Source organism: Hemitrygon akajei, chromosome 9, assembly GCF_048418815.1.
Source record: "Hemitrygon akajei chromosome 9, sHemAka1.3, whole genome shotgun sequence".
NCBI lineage: Eukaryota > Metazoa > Chordata > Chondrichthyes > Myliobatiformes > Dasyatidae > Hemitrygon > Hemitrygon akajei.
Genome location: NC_133132.1, coordinates 104,505,103 through 104,522,652, shown reverse-complemented (window position 1 = coordinate 104,522,652; position 17,550 = coordinate 104,505,103). Strand labels below are relative to the sequence as shown.

General features: G+C 40.6%; 1 protein-coding gene across 1 annotated transcript in view; it reads left to right on the top strand.

Annotated features, from left to right (window-relative positions):
* Positions 1–2,429: 2,429 nt before the first annotated feature.
* fam83b (family with sequence similarity 83 member B) overlaps positions 2,430–17,550 on the top strand; it is a 38,001-nt gene continuing 22,880 nt past the window's right edge. Inside the window, exons 1-2 of the mRNA XM_073056707.1 lie at positions 2,430–2,575; positions 9,292–9,767. Coding sequence (XP_072912808.1) covers positions 9,309–9,767 — 459 coding nt within the window. The 5' untranslated portion in view covers positions 2,430–2,575; positions 9,292–9,308. The remainder of the gene's footprint in view (positions 2,576–9,291; positions 9,768–17,550) is intronic.

The following is a 17,550-nucleotide window of genomic DNA, read 5'->3' as shown; positions in this document are numbered from 1 at the left end:
GTCTCCTATTGACAAAAAGAGAGATTACTGCTATTGTCTCTTTTTTCCTATTGTCTCTTGAAGAAGGAATTGTGTATTGAGTACTGTTCTATTCATTGAAACCCCTCAGGGGGCAACCAGAGTGGTCTGGTTGAGGGATTGCATCATCCCAACCTGATTGACACCTGAGACCCCGTGAGTGGGGATAAAAGTAGGGTCTGGGGAACACCCCTCAGACGCACCAGGAGAGACGCTACGAGACCGGTGGGGGCTTGTGTGTGTGTCCACCCTTGCCTGGGTGACGAGTCCTCCATGGACCGGTCTAGCTAAAGGACGGAGGGGTCATACGTGAATGGCCACAACAACAACGCATCGACGGATCAAGATCATAAAAGGAAAGTCGGCAAGTCAATAGCTGTTACTCTCTCTCTCTCTCCCTCTCTCTCTCCAACAATTGCAACACCACAAACAACAACTACTGCAGCCTGCATGAACTGAACTGAACTTTATATTTCCATCGGACAATTCATTATCCCCCTAGACAACGATAGAGCTAATTTCTTATTGATTATTATTATACCCGCACTTTTATGTTTAGTATTGATGACGTATATTATCTGTATATTTGCATTGATATTATCTTTGTGTATTTTTACTAATAAATACTGTTAAAAATAGTATCATCAGACTTCAACGGATACTCCTATCTTTGTTGGTAAGACACCCAGTTACGGGGTTCGTAACACATGATACAATATGCATCTTGGTGACATAGATATATTGATGACAGAAAATGAGGAAAGGAATGTACAATTGATGGAATTAGATTCATTTTGAAATGAAATATGCATGCATATTATAAATGTTAATGCATGGTAATAAACAATGTAAATTAAATTAATTGAACTTGTAGAGAATAAATCAAATTAAAGGAGGATGACTGCAGTATTTTAAAGTCATGCAGATACTCAACATGGAGCTATCTGCTTCTAGGCATCGTCCTCACCAACAATCAGCCACTCATTTAAGCTTATCCCATTTTATAATCATCCAACATCTTCGTCAACTGCCACCCGGATTTACCAGAATGAACATGGGAATGAGGAGTTCTTATTACTCTGGGCCTGTACTCACTGTGGGGGGAATCTCATTGATACCTATTGAATATTGAAAGGCCTACATAGGGTAGATGTAGAGAGGATGTTTACAATAGTGGGGGAGTCTAGGACCAGAATACTGGGACGTCCCTTGAGAACAGAAACGAGAAGTTTCTTCATCTAGAGGGTGGTAAAGCTGTGTAATCTATTGCCACAGACAGCTGCTGAGGCTAAGTCTTTTGAGTATATTTAAAGCAGAGGTTGATAGATACTTGAAATGTAAGGGTGTCAGAGATTATTGGGAAAGGGCAGGAGAATGGGGTTGAGGAGGAATAAATCAATCATGATTGAACTGTGGAGTAGACACCATGGGCTGAATAGCTTAATTCTGATCCTGTAATTTATGACCTAATGGATTCAACCCCTTACTCACACAACAGGCATAATTCACAGAGGCCACACTATTTTTATTTGAATGTAGGTGGAGACTGAAGCACTCAGAGGAAACCCTTCCAGTCATGAGGAGAATGCACAAGCTCTGCACAGAAAGCAGTCTAGGTAAGTACAAGGCACTGGTCTCCAAAGCAGTGAGGCAATGGGTTTACCAAATCCATCGATCTGCCGCCCAATACTACAACAACATACCTGTGCTGTGATTTTGCCATGAGAAAGTCTATCCTAATGGAGAGGGGCAGCAATGAGTTTGCCTCTGTTGGTGTTTTTTTTTCTCTGTTTAAGTGTTGCTTACCCGATGCTGGGTTCTTGTGAGTGGGGCTGGGTTGAGTACCTGTATTATAAGCCTTCTCCCTCACCTCCCACCCTCCAGTTGGTACCTCTTCCCCTCCCCCACCTTCTTATTCCGGCTTCTTCCCCTTCCATTCCAGTCCAGATGAAGGGCCGAAACGTCGGCTCTTCATTTCCCTCCGCAGATGCTGCCTGTCCTGTTGAATTCCTGCAGCATTGTGTGTGTGTTGTTCTGGATCTCCAGAAGCTTGTGTGTGCATGTACTACACCTGTGGAAAAGTGTGTGTGGGAGAGAGGGATTAGATAGTTCAGCGCCTATACATTATTCATTATTTGCGTGAGTAATAAAACATGCCATGAAAATTTCCTTTGTCTACACAATTACGCACTTCTTTCACCTCATCAACAGAGGTCATTCCCTCTCATATGCATCAGATTGGAAAATACCTGCACTGTGCTCTGCCCAATTGAAGCGAAAGGGCGGTTCACAGAAATTAAACAGGTTTTGCATAACTTCTGGCCAGCTTCATGCGCCGGTTGATATGCAGCGCGTTAACGTACAGTTTCATGTTAGAACTGGTTTCCCCGCCCTTGTGTTCCAGAGGAGTGCCCCAATCGACAAATTAACCTAATCTTTCACTTTGTTAACCTGTCGCGGAGAATGTTGCTGCAGAGCGAGGTCGATTGAGGAAGGAGAACAGGGGAAAAGGTCATCAAACTCTCTCGGCAGGTCCGCATTCTCCAAACTTCACAAAGTAAGTTAAAGTTTCAAACTTTCTGGGTCCAGGGTCCCTGGCGGCATTTTTTTTCCACCATGATTAAAGGAAGACTCCTTTGGAAAAAAAAAACATTTCAAAACAATCTCATTTACCTCGTCCCCCAGAAGATGCAAGGGACAGAAATGAGACCGCGAGTCACTATAGCACAGGTACATCACTGAGGCAGTGTGTTCAAAGTGGCTTCACAACTGTGTGAACTGGGGTCGTTCGACCCTCTGCGTGAACATTGCCACAATATTGTCGTCAGAAGTTATAATAATAACTTATTTCTAGAGCACTATTCACACAGATGATGTAGTTCAAAGTGTTTTACAATGGGATAAAGTTCAAAAATGAAAGTAAAATAAATAAAAATAAACATGAAAATAAAAGACAAAAAGATGTCAGTTAAAAGCAAGGTTAAAGAAATAGGTTTTGAGCTGGTGCTTTAAAAGTGTATGTTTCGATATTTGATATGCATGTGATAAATAAAGCCAATTTTTTATAATACAGCGGAATTCTTGTTATACCCAGATATGTTAGACCTTTAATTTTGTCGCTTTAGCATTGTGTTACAATAATAATAGTAGCTTATTTATGGAGCATTTTTCATGTAGATGATGTAGTTCAAAGTGCAAACATGAAAATAAAATAAAAAAGATGTTAAAACAAGGTTAAATAAATAGGTTTTGAGCTGGCATTTAAAACTGTCAACAGAGTCTGGATCCCTCTTAGTTTTTTGGTATTGAATTCCACAATTTAGGAGCATAGTTCAAAAAAGCTAATCTGCCAATTAACTTTTGAGGGAGATAGCTTAAATTTAAGTGACCGGTGGAAGAAGATCTGAGTGTTTGAGCAGGATTATAGAAGGAGAACGATTCTGTTATGGACTCCGGTCCAGACCATTAAGAGTTTTAAAAACAAGTAAGAGAATTTTACTTGGAAGGGTCTCGGCCCGAAACGTCGACAGGAAGGGTCTTGGCCCGAAACGTTGACGGTGCTTCTCCCTATAGATGCTGCCTGGCCTGCTGTGTTCCACCAGCATTTTGTGTGTTGTTAAGAGAATTTTAAAATCAATTCTAAAAGATGCAGGAAGCCAATGCAGAGTAGCTAGGATGGGAGTGATATGTTCCCTCAGTCTGGTTTTGGTTAAAGTCTAACAAGGGCGTTCTGCATGAGTTGAAGTTTGTCAATAGATTGCTTTGGAAGGCCATTAAAAGATGTATTGTAGTAATCTAGTCCATTCGATAAAAAGGCATGAGTTAGTTTTCAGTACAATTACGTGACAGAAATGGACATACCTTTGCAAGTGACTTGTTTGGTGACAGTTTTAATTATGATGGACTTAGTTCCATGTAACCAGTCCCTAATAAGGCAACTAGAAACACTGAAAAATCATTTGATGCTGGAATTGAAATAGGTTTATTATTGATACATGTACCGAGGCATGCTTAAAAACTTGCATTGCATACTGTTCGTACGTATCAGATCATTAATGTGCATTGAGCTAGTATGAAGTATTGATTTAGTTCTGAGGCCTCTGTTACTCAGAGTCAACCATGAATGTTGTATGCTAGCTGTCTAGGTTTGCAAGCCTGGGCAATTCGATATGGAGAGCCTGCTGTTGCCTATGTAGCAAGCTTTCCCTCTCAACACAATTGACTAACCCAAAGGAATGGCAGAGACCGATACAGTTTGGCACCAGAGGTGTTGCAGGAGTTGCCACTTAATGTTGAACTCAATTTAGCACAGCTTTAGGGACGCCAAGTCTGGATTTTTTTTCCCAGAGTTTACTCCAGAAGCCTTTCCTAAGAGTGCTTATAGCCACAAGGCAGCAGATGTTTGAGTTTAGTTTCCCTTCTCCTAAATGACATGCTAACCATGGCTGACGAGCCACATCTGCCTGAAGTGACTGTTTTAAGGTGCCAGTAACCAGTCTTTGCCTCTTCTTCTTCTTCTTCTGTCAGTAGAAACAATTCCACTGGGCTTAGTAGCTAAGCCACAGGTGAAGGCCAAGAGCTGGACTTGGTTGTTAGAAAAGCTATTTGAGGGGCATGCCATTGGGAACATTTAATAAGTTGAAGGAGCTTATTCCCATTACCACCCCAGCTATAATAACCTTAAGGAACCATTTAGTTAGGTTTTGGGGTCTGATGTTCTTGTTGTCAACTGCATGATTTGTTTTTTGTTGCACACAGGGAGGGGCTGATTTTTTTTCTTTGAACGTCTTCCATGGTTTTCTTTGTTTTGTAGCTGTCTGGAGAAAATCATCTCAGAGTTGTATGCTGCAAACATACTTTGATAGTAAATGCACCCTGAAACTTGAGTCTTAGTTCTAAACTCAGGCAGTTCTGCAGATGTTGGAAATCGTAAGCAACGCACACAAAATGCTGGAAGAACTCAGTAGGTCAGGCAGCATCTACGAATAAACAATCAACACTTCTGGCTGAGATTCTTCATCAAGTCCTGATAAGGGTCCAGGCTCGAAACATCAAACTGTTGATTTTTGCTGCATCATATATAGAAGTTTGTGACTCAGAATAGGAGCTCATTCAGTTTAGTGCGATCATGCAGAGAAACTTATTGTAGACAGGCATAAAAGGGCACACAACTACTGGTGGTAAATAGGATTAGTATTGCTAGGGCATTGATAGTTGATGGAGATAATGGGATGAAGGGCCTGTTTCTGTATTGGATAACTTCCTAACTCAATGAGAGCCCATATTTAATTTGAGCTTATTTCTTTTGAGAAAATTAGGGATTTCAGCCTATCAATCCTATGTTTTTTATAGAGGATCTCCAATTCCCTGGCAATCTCCCTGTAATGTGTGTCATCGCTGATTAACTAGACTTTGACAATCGCCACTCATTCCTCAATCACATTTTATTTATTCCTGCAGGAAGTTTGAAGTTGATAACTCATCTGCTTCTGCCTTAGGCCATGAACTTATCAATCACCCCTATGTGTTATTAACTGATATGAGTTATTAACTTCAAACTTTCTGCATAATCACTCAAAGAGTTGACCTGCATGTGCATGTAAGGGGAGCTGTATAACTCACCTCCTTCTACCACAGGCTATGAACTTGTCAATCACCCCTGCTGTGGACACTTCCTGGAGGTCCAAGATCCATATGCTCCACGATCACTGGATTAAGTGTGTAAATGTAGGAGGGAACTGTGTTGAACAATAAATGTGCTAGGTTTTCTAAAACTGACTCTTTCCACCTTAGGCCACAAACTTATCAATCACCCCTTGTATATGTCATGGTATGCTACACTGAGATTCATTTTTTTTTGCAAGCATTCGCAGGAGAATACAATAGAATCTATGAAAAACTACGCATAAAGACAAAAGGTCACTTTTGCTCTAGAATCTTCATTTGCATCATAGAGCATAAGACATAGGAACAGAATTAGGCCATATGGCCCATCGAGTCTCCTTCACCATTCCATCATGGTTGATTTATTATTCCTCTCGACCCCATTCTCCTGCCTTCTCCCTGTAATCTTTGGCACCCTGGCTAATCCCGAACCTATCAACCTCCACTTTAAAAATAAGAGAAAGTCTGCAATGCTAGAAATTTGAGCAACACACAAAATGCTAGAGGAAATCAGCAGGCCAGGCAGCATTTTGTGTGTGAACCTCCACTTTAAATACACGCAATGGCTTGGTCTCCACAGCCATCTGCAGCAATAAATTCCACATATTCACTACCATATGGCTAAAGAAACTCTTCCTCAGCTCTGTTCCAAGTGGACGTCCATACATCTGTTCTGAAGCTGTGACTTCTGGTCCTAAACTCCCCCACTATAGGAAATATCTGTGTCTTGTCTTGGTGACCTTGGTTCCCAGGCTTGATAAGAAAGTCTGTACAAAGGAGAGTTAGACTTTCAAGGGCTGTGTTCAGCCTGGGTTACTGCATTGTCTGTGCACACTGTACAAACAAAGAGTCCAGCTCTCAGAGGTTTGGTTCAACTTGAGACTCTGTGGTGGCAGCATTCTGTTTCATCAGCGCAGAATTTTAAACCTTTTCTTGCTGCATCCTCCATATCGCCTTTCACCTGTCTATCAACTTCCCACCAATTCTCTTGTCACCTAGTTTTGCAAATTCAAGTTCTGGTTAATTGTTACTCAGCCGTCCACACGTATACAGCTAAACTAAACAATGTTCCTCTGGGACCATGTATGTGATATATGTACTGTGCAAAACACATCATGTACAAAATTTAAAATAATATTAACACAGTAATATTAACAGGTGGCTAAAATATTCTGTAAATGTACAAGTTGACATAAAGTGCATACTTTATATGGCATATAGTATAATATACAGCAGTATAATACTCCCAACACTGTTATAAGTAACGTGTAATGAGTGGTAGCAAGAGTATTCAGAAGTCTCACAGCCAAGGGGAAGAAGCTGTTACCACGCCTGACATTTTGTATTATGATACTTTCTGCCTGACTGTAGGAGATCAAAGAGATCATGGGATAGGTGGGAGAGGCCCTTGACATTAACATATAGTAGTTAATTAACTGCTGCCAAAATGTCTTTGAGAAGTGAGAGAAAATTGGGGCGTCCAGGGAAAATCGATGTAGTCACAGGGAGAACGTGCAAACTCCACATGGACATCACCGGAGCTCAAACTTGAAACCTGGTCACTGGAGATGTCAAGCTACTGTGCCACCTATCTACATATCTGTCCAGGCCATTTACTGTAATTGTTAACATATATTGTTTTATGTTCTATTAGAAAAATAGAGGGTAAGGTAGGAGAAAGGTTGGGTTGATTTCAGAGTAGGTTAAAAGATTGGCACAACATCGTGGGCCAAAGGGCCTGTACTGTGCTGTAATGTTCTGTTTTCTATATTCTATGTTCTTACAATTTCTTCAGTATCACTTCTATCTTTAGGTCATGCTGTCCTCTCACTGCTACCATCGTGAAGGAGGTGCAGGAGTCTTAGGTTCCGCACCACCAGGTTTAGAAAAAGTTATTACCCTTAAACCATCAGGCTCCTGAACTGACATGGATAGCTTCACTCAACTCAACTCTGAACTGATTCTATAGCCTATGGACTCACTTTCAAAGACTTTATTACTCATTCCCAGTATAATTTAATTTATCTGTTTAACTGTTTATCTATCTGTTTGTCTGTTTATTTATAATTTGTTCAGTTAGTTTGTCTTTACAACATTAATTGTTTGTCAGTCTTTGTGTGTAGTTTTCATTGATTCAGTTGTATTTCTCTGCTCTACTGTGAATGTCCACAAGAAAATGAATCTCAGGGTAGAATATGATGAATATATGCACTTTTATAATAAATTTACTTTGAACTTTGAAATTTGTGCATGATACCGAACTGGGCAAGGCAGGGCTCCTTCATGATAGATACCGCCTTCTTGAGGTACTGCCTTCATGAAGATGTCCACTGAATGTGGCCACACAAGTAGATAGGATGGTAAAGAAAGGCTGTTGCATGCTTGCCTTTATCGGCTGAGGCGCTGACTATAAGAATCAGGATGTCATGTTGCAGCAGTATAAGACTGGTTAGGCAGCACCTGAAATATTGTGTTCAGTTCTGGTTGTGCCGTTATAGGAAGAATGTGGAGGCTTTGGAAAGTGTATGGAAGGAGATCACTAGGATGCTGCCTGGATTAGAGTGCAGGAGCTATCAAGAGAGGTTGGACAAACTTGGATTGTTTTCTCTGGAGAGGCAGAGGGTGAGGGGAGACCAATAGAAGTTTATATGATTATAAGAGGCATAAATAGGGTTGACATACAGAATCTTTTACCTGAAGTGGGAATGTTAAATACTAAAGGAAATGTGTTTAAGACAACAGAGTAGAAAGTTTAAAGGAGATGTATGGGCAAGATTTTTTGCGAGTGGTGGTACCTAGAATGAACTGCCAGGGGTGGTAGTGAAAGCAGCCGGGTTTGGAACCATCTATGGCAGAGTTGGCTTTTAGTTAGACAATGAATATGGATCATGTGCAGGTCGAAGAGTTTTAGTTTAAGTTGGCATTGTGTTTGGCACAGCATCATTATGCCGAAGGGCCTGCACTGTGCTGCAATGCTGGGAACCTATACATTCATTGGCTACCATACATTTAACAATCAACACTTCTCATTGAAACTGCTGGTATAATTCAAACAGGCACTGATGATTCAAACATGCTTTGACAAGTACTTCTTCAATCCTTAATTATCTGAAATCAGCCATTTTATTTTCTTTTAAATTTGGGCATGAAATATTTCTTACAGCAGTCATTTCACTTCATTGTTTACAGGTAAAACATTTCTTTATAAGGAATTTGTTTATTTATTTAGAGATGCAGTGCAGAACAGGCCCTTGCAGCCCAACGAGTCACGTTGCCCAGCAACCCATGTATTTAACCCTAGCCTAATCACAGGACAATTTATAGTAACCAATTATTCCATGAACCTGTACATCTTTGGATTGTGGGAGGAAACTGGAGCACCTTGAGGAAAGCCACATGGAGAATGTACAAACTCCTTCACGATGGTGGGGTAATTCAACTCTGAACTCTGGTGCCTCAAGCTGTAACAGCATCACGCTAATCGCTATGTTACCATGGTGCCAGATTTTGTAAAGGGTTGTCATTGTAAGATGCTTCATTACTTGTTGCTGGTTTGCCTTCCCTGTTGTTACACAGAATAATAAAATTGTTTTTCTCTTCCTGTAATAGGCAACCCTGGATATTCTATGTTAACATCCATCAACATGAATTTATCTTCCCACATCTCTTCCCTGGGTGATCAATTCAAATCCACTGAGTATATTGAACCCCATTATAAGGAATGGTATCGGTTGGCTATTGATAAGTTAGTGGACGAAGGTATCCCTGGCTATGAAGAATTTCTCGCCAAGGAAGGGCAAGGCCAGTTCCTGGCGGAGGAGGAACTTTATTTTATCAAGGAAAATGTTAGAAAACTGCCTCCGATAAGTATCAATACTTTTGAAGACACCACAGATGGCTCTTCCTCTGGCACCTACTGGCCGGTCCAGTCTGATACAGAAGCTCCAGACCTAGACCTGGGGTGGCCTTACGTTATAAAGGGATTGGAGACCAAAACCAATATTGATTTGTATTTTCATCCGCCAAGAGAGGACTCTCCAACAATAAAGGAGATAGTGAGGAAACTCATCAGGAGTGCACACCAGGTACCAGAATTATTTACCAATAAATGTGATACCTGAATAAGCTGGACGGGGCTAAATATTTTATGATATAGCACAACTTTTGTGACTTATTAGGCTATAAGGAGTTAGAGCAGAATTAGGCCATTTGGCGTATTGAGTCTGCTCCGCTGTTCAATTATGACCTATTTATTATTCCTCTCAACCCCATTCTCCTGCTGTCTTCACATAACCTTTGACATGCTGACTAATCAAGAACCTATTAACCTCCACTTTAAATATACCCAATGATGGCCTCCACAGCTGTCTGTGGTAATGAGTTCCACAGATTTACTCCCTTCTGGTTAAAGAAATTCCTCCTCATCTCTGTTCTAAAGGGACATCCTTCTATTTTGAGGCAGTGTCCTCTGGTCCTAGACTCCCTCACTATAGAAAACAACCTCTCCATGTCCACTCTATTTAGGCCCTTCAATATCTAATAGTTTTCAATGAGATCCCACCCTCATTCTTCTTAATTCCTGTGAGTACAGGTCCAGCACTATCAAAGACTCCTCATCCATCAACACTTTAGTTTCTGGGATCATTCTCGTGAACTTCATCTGGACTCTCTTCAATGCAAACACATCCTTTCTTAGATAAGGGGCCTAAAAGTCCTTTGCAGACTTCATGGCATACAATTGCCTTGTGTGTGTGTGTGTGTGTGTGTGTGTGTGTGTGTGTGTGTGTGTGTGTGTGTGTGTGTGTGTGTGTGTGTGTGTGTGTGTGTGTGTGTGTGTGTGTGTGTGTGTGTGTGTGTGTGTGTGTGTGTGTGTGTATACGCGCGTGCTGTGGCCTTCAAAGTACAAAGTAAATTCATTATCAAAGTACATATATTTCACCATATACAACCCTGTGATTCATTTTCTTGTGGGCATTCACAGTAAATACAAAGAAACACACTTGAATCAATGAAAGTCCACACTCAACAAGATGGATAAACTCCAGTGTGTGAAATACAACAAACTGTGCAGATTCAAAATGAGAAAATAATAATAAATAAACAAACAATAATAAATAAACAAACTAACAATAAATATCAAGAACATGAGTTGAAGAGTCCTTGAAAGGGAGTCCATGGGTTGTGGGAACAATGCAGTGTTAGGGTGAGTGAAGTTGATGGAAGTTATCCCCTGTGGTTCAAGAGTCTGATGGTTGAGGAGTATTAACTGTTCCTGAACCTGGTACTGTGGCTCCTGAGGCTCCTGTAACTCATTCCTGGTGGCAGGAGTTAGAAGAAAGCAAGGCCTGTGGTCCTTGATGATGGATGCTGCTTTCCTGCAACAGTGTTCCATGTAGATGTGCTGAATGGTGGGGAGGGCTTTGCCCATGATAGACTGGGCCGTATCCACTACTTTTTGAAGGATTTTTAGTTCAAGAACATTGGTATTTACATACCAGGTGTGATGCAACCAGTCAATATACTCTCCACGGCACATCTATAGAAGTTTGTCCTAGTTTTATATGACATGCCAAATCTTTGCAAACTTCTAAGAAAGTAGAGGCACTGTTGTACTTTCTTCATAATGACAGTCACACGTGGGACCCCAGACAGAAACCTCTGAAATGATAACACTGAGGAATTTTAAGTTTTTGATCTTCTCTACCGCAGATTCACCTGATGTGTACGGGCTCAGTAGTGTGTGGACCTTCAAGTGCCCATTAACAATGCTCCTCTACTTGTTCTCTCCACATTAACATAAACTCCCTCCAGATTCCACTGCTCACCTACATATGATGGACTATCTCAGGTTCAGCTGCAGAATCAGGTTTATTGTCACTGTCACGTTACAGGAAAATTGTTGTTTTGTGGCAGCAGAACATAAAAGTTATGATGCTATAAATAAATCGTGCAGAAGAGGAATAGGAAGGTAGTGTTCATGGACCATTCAGGGATCTGACGGTGGAAGAGAAGAAACTAAAACTTCGGGTGTGGGTCTTTAGGCTCACAACAAATTTCATAACATATGTCAATGCCAATCAACCTGATTTTAATTCTGGTTCCGATACCTACTCCCAGATGGTAATAATGAGAAGATGGCATACAGTCATGCTAGAGAGTTTGTGAACCCTGTAGAATTGTCTCTATTTCTGCATAAATATGACCTAAAATATGATCTCTTCATGCAAGTCCTAAAACTAGGTAAAGAAAATCCAATTAAATAAATAACCCCAAAACATTCATTTGGTTCAAAATGTTCAGTTATTTATTGAGAAAAATGATTCAATATTAAATGTATTTGTTGGAAAAAGTATGTGAATCTTTGCTTTCAGTAACTGGTGTGTGCCCCTTGTACTGCAATAACTTCAACAAAACTTTTTGGCTGACTGGTGATCAGTCCCACACATGAGCTTGGAGGAACTTTAGGCCATTCCTCCTTTCAAAGCTGCTTCAACTCTGGGATGTTGGTGGGCTTCATTGCATGAGCTGCTTGCATCAGGTCCTTTCAAAACATTTCTGTAGGATTAAGGTCAGAACTTTGGCTCAACCATTCCAAAACACAAATTTTCTTCTTTTTAAACCATTCTGTTATTGATTTACTCTTATCTTTAGGATCATTGTCTTGTTGCATTATTCAACTTCAGGTGACAGATTGTTACTCTGATATTCTCCTATAAAATGTCTTCATACAATTTTGAATCCATTTGGCTCAACCATTCCAAAACACAAATTTTCTTCTTTTTAAACCATTCTGTTATTGATTTACTCTTATCTTTAGGATCATTGTCTTGTTGCATTATTCAACTTCAGGTGACAGATTGTTACTCTGATATTCTCCTATAAAATGTCTTCATACAATTTTGAATCCATTTGGCTCAACCATTCCAAAACACAAATTTTCTTCTTTTTAAACCATTCTGTTATTGATTTACTCTTATCTTTAGGATCATTGTCTTGTTGCATTATTCAACTTCAGGTGACAGATTGTTACTCTGATATTCTCCTATAAAATGTCTTCATACAATTTTGAATCCATTTGGCTCAACCATTCCAAAACACAAATTTTCTTCTTTTTAAACCATTCTGTTATTGATTTACTCTTATCTTTAGGATCATTGTCTTGTTGCATTATTCAACTTCAGGTGACAGATTGTTACTCTGATATTCTCCTATAAAATGTCTTCATACAATTTTGAATCCATTGTTCCCTCAACGATTGCAAACTGTCCAGGCCTTGAGGCAGCAAAGCAGCCCCAAAAATGATACTCCTTCTGCCATGCGTCACAGTTGGGATGAGGTTTTGGTGTTGGTGTGCAGTGCCCTTTTTCCTCCAAACATAGCAATGTGCACTTCTGCCAAAAAGTTCAACTATTATCTCATCTGTCCACAGAACATTGTCCCAGAAGTATTGTAGAACATCCAGGTGTTTTTTTTTCAAACTTGAGACTTAAAGCGTTGTTCTTCTGGAGAGCAGTGGTTTCCTCTATGTTGTCCTTCCATGAACACCTTTCTTGTTCAGCGTTTTTCTTATAGTGAACACCATGAACAGAAACTTTAGCAAGTTCTAGAGATTTCTGCAGGTCTTTTGCTGTTACCCTTGGGTTCTTTTTCACCTCCTTCAGCATTGCACGTTGTGCTCTTGGAGTGATCTTTACAGATGTCCACTCCTACTGAATTTCCTCCATTTATAAACAATGTTTCTTAATGTGGACTGAGAAAACTCACGTCTTTAGAAATGCTTTTGAAGCTGTTTCCAGCTTCATGCAGCTCTACACTTCGTCTTATAGGGTCCTCTGAAAGTTGTTTGGTTGAGGAATAGTGCACATAAACAGAGCTTTCTTGAGAAGAGCAGGCTCTGTGAATAACCTGGTTTTGTGTGCATTTTTTTATAGGGCAGGGCACCTTTACAAGCCACACCTCCAATCTCATTTCATTGGTAATTATGAGAAGAGAGATGTCCCCGATGATGTGGGTTCTTTATGACGGATGACAGTTCTTCAGGCACTGCCTTCTGAAGATATCCTTGATGGTGGATGGTGGGAGGTTTATGCTGGTGATAGAACTGGCTGAGTTTACAACTTGAGTATGGATATGATTTTCAGCTTACTCCAGCCACCTTGGCTTCACTTCCCCGGTAGCAAACAGTTTGAGTCCATAGCTCCCTGAAAGTGACCACTCAAGTAGATTGGATGGTGAAGAAAGTGCGTGGCCCATTTGCTTTATTGGTTGTGGCACAGACTGAAACAGTCAGAAGTCATTTTGCAGCCGTATAAAATTTGGTTAGGCTGCATCTGGAACATTGCAGTTCTGGTCGCGCCGTTACAGAAAGGATGTAGAGGCTTTTAGAAAATGTACAGAAGAGGTTCACCATTATGCTGCCTGGAGTGAAGGGCATAACATATCAGAAGAAGTTGGACAGACTTGGTTTGTTTTCTCTGGAGCAGTGGAGGCTGAAGGAAAACCTGATAGGTTTATATAATTATGATGCGTACACTTTCAGGATCTTTTACTCAGAGTGAAAATGTCAGATACTAGAGGATGTATATTTAAGCTGAGAGGGTGGAAAGTTTAAAGGTGTATCGGGTATTTGTACATAGAGAGTGGTGGGTATCTGGAATGGATTGCCGGGGGTAGTGGTGGAAGCATATACAACAGTAATGTTTAAGTGGCTTTTAATTAGGCACATGAATGTGGATCATGAGGCTTTGGAAAGGGTATAGTAGATGTTAATCTGGATGCTACCTGGATTAGAGGGCATATGCTACAATGAGAGATTGGAAAAACTTGGGTTGTTTGATAGCGGTTTATAAGATTATTAAAGCCAAAGGTACAGAGTATCTTCTTCACAGGATTGAAATTGGATGCATTTAATGTGTGACTGGGTAATTTCAAAGGAAATGTGAGAGACAAGCTTTTTTTACACAGAGAGTGGTTGGTGGCTGGAATGTGCTGTCTGGTGTGGTGTTAGAGGCAGATATATTAGACACTTTTAAGAGACATTTAGATAGGCACATAAATGTCCAATGAATAAAGATTCAAAATATGTTTATCATCAGCGTATGTGTGCAGTATACAACCCTGAGATTTACCTTCCCACGGACAGCCACAAACAAAGAAACACCATGGAACCAGCTCAAAGAAAAATGTCAAACACCCAACATGCAGAAAAAGACCAAATCACACAAACAGCAAAAAACAAGTGAAAAACACAGAATATATAACATCAAACTACAGAGTCATTGAAACAGTTTAGGAATGTTCAGTTTAGTTCAATTTGGTACTGCCTAATTTCATTCATTGATTGCAGGCTGCAGAGTGAATCCACCCTGATCAAAATAGTAGTAAAAAAGGGAGTACTCAGAAAACAGAAATAGATCATAACATGAGCAACAAAGTCCAATCCACAAATTGCTTCTATTAAACCTTGTCCAAGACTCTGGCACCTTCCTCCGGCAGCATTGAAGCATTGAGGGGGAGATAGAGAGAGCGCGACTGGTTAAACAAAAGCACTTTACGTCTCAAAAGAGAGAGAGAGAGATTAGTCACATGAAGGCACCTTCCCCTGGCAGCAATGAGTGAAAGAGTGAAAGGTAGAGAGAGACTGGTCAAACACAGGCAGACGGCGCTGAACAACCACTTGCCTTCTACTCTCATCCTCGTTGACTTCAATCTTGCTTGACACTTTAATCAGCACGATTGGTGAGAAATGTCCTGTGTCCAGGCTTCTAGGCATCCAAGCCATGCACTATACTGTAAACCTCACCAAACTCTGTATCTGACAGCAAAGCGTCAGAACACTCAGTCAGTCTGAAAAAATATTGTGTAAGCATGCGGAGTAGTTTAGTTGGCTACTTGATTAGTAATTGGTTCAACACAACTTTGTGGGTCAAAGGGCCTGTTACTGTGCTGTACTGTCTGATGTTCTATGTACAGTAGAAGAGATTTAGTTTAATCTGGTATTGCATTTAGCAAAGATAATGTGGGCTGAAGTGCTACATTATTCTTTCTAAGTCTATGTAGAGAATTTGTTAATATCTATACTGAATTGCAATCATACAGAACTTTGAAAAGATCATTTCTGGAGAGCTGAGTCTTCTGAATTACTCTCACTGCAATCTACGCATGTAATTTCTCTTTAAGTAATGTACATTTGAACCATCTTAATAAACTAGCGATTTCACAATCTTCTGAATGACTCAGTAGAACTTAACTCTCAAGCATATAGGTGTGGCACCTTTAAGCAGATGAAGGTACTGTACATTGTTATGGCTGGAAGAGAGGACTCTGAGCCAGGCTGAAATGCTGATGAATGAGACCCCTCTGCCTAGCAGCTTGTTAGCAAATTTACAGTCACTGGAGAACCAGACTGAGGACCTAAGGGCAAGATTGATGTATTGGAGAGAAATGAGAAATTGCAGCTCTTTGTGTTTCACGGAGACATGGCTCATTCCACACATGCCGGATACATCTGTAAGACCTGCGGGCTTCCTGATACACCAGATGGACCTGACTGCTGATTTAGAGAAAGCAAAAGTTGGGGGTGTGTATTTCATGATATGTGGTGCTTGGATGCAGCGGTCTTATTGCACTCGTGTTCCCCTAACCTGGAAAATCTATTGATTAAGTGCTGACTGTTCTGCTTACCAAGAGAATTCTCCTCTGTGAACCTGACAGCAGTTTACATGATGCCAAAAACTGACATTAATCAGGCACTGGAGATATTGAATGCTATCATCGCCAAACATGAAACAGCCAACTCAACGCTTCTCAAATCACCTTGTACCCACTCTGTAGTAACATCATGCATAATTGTCTTAGTTTCTTACAAGATGAAGGAAATTAATCATGCCTTTAAAAGTGCCGACAGTAAAACCAGGAAACCTAACACATGGAGGAACCTGTCGCTACTGCTTATCTTCCCTGTTTCCATGGTTTCTGGAAGGGTCGCCAGGATCCTGAAAAAATACCAGATTAATACCATCCACAAACCCATAAGGAAACTCAAATCACAGCTTATGCAAGTCGCAGATGATCAGGGACTCAGAACAGCTGGTGTTTACAGGATTCCCTGTGAATGCAGAGCAGCATATATTGGGCTGACTGGACGCACGGTGGAATCCACATCAAGGAGCACAGGAGGTGTCCATTTGGGTTACTCAGAGAAACTGGCAGTAGCAGAATATTGCATGTACAATGACCATAGGATTGACTTAGACAGCATAAAATTACTGTGCTATACCAATGGCTTCTGGGACTGCCTGGTGAAGGAAGCCATTGAAATAAAGCTAGAGGAAAATAATTTCAAGAAAGATGAAGGTCTCATCTAAGTAAGAACTGGAATTCGATTGTAAACAAGATGGGAGAGCAGAAACCTGATTGGATGCGGACTAACTAATCAGGAGGGACGAATTATGGGGTTTTAATTACCACAGGACTAGACCTCCTGGGTAAAGCCCTCCCTACCATTGAGTAGATCTACATGGAGCACTATCACAGTAAAGGACATGGAGCACTATCAAGGACCTCCACCATCCAGGGCATGCTCTCTTCTTGTTTCTGCCTTCAGGAGGAAGGTACAGGTGCTTCAAGACCCACAAAACCAGGTTTAGGAACAGTTGTTACCCTTCAACTATCAGGCTCTTGAACCAGAAGTATTAACTTCACTCAACATCACTCCCTTTATCACTGAACTGTCCCACAACTTATGGGCTCACTTTCAAGGACTCTTCATCTCATATTCTCAATATGTATTGCCTTTATTTTCTTTTGTACTTGTACACTTTGTTGTCATTTGCACATTGGTTGTTTGTTCATCCTATAGGTCTTACA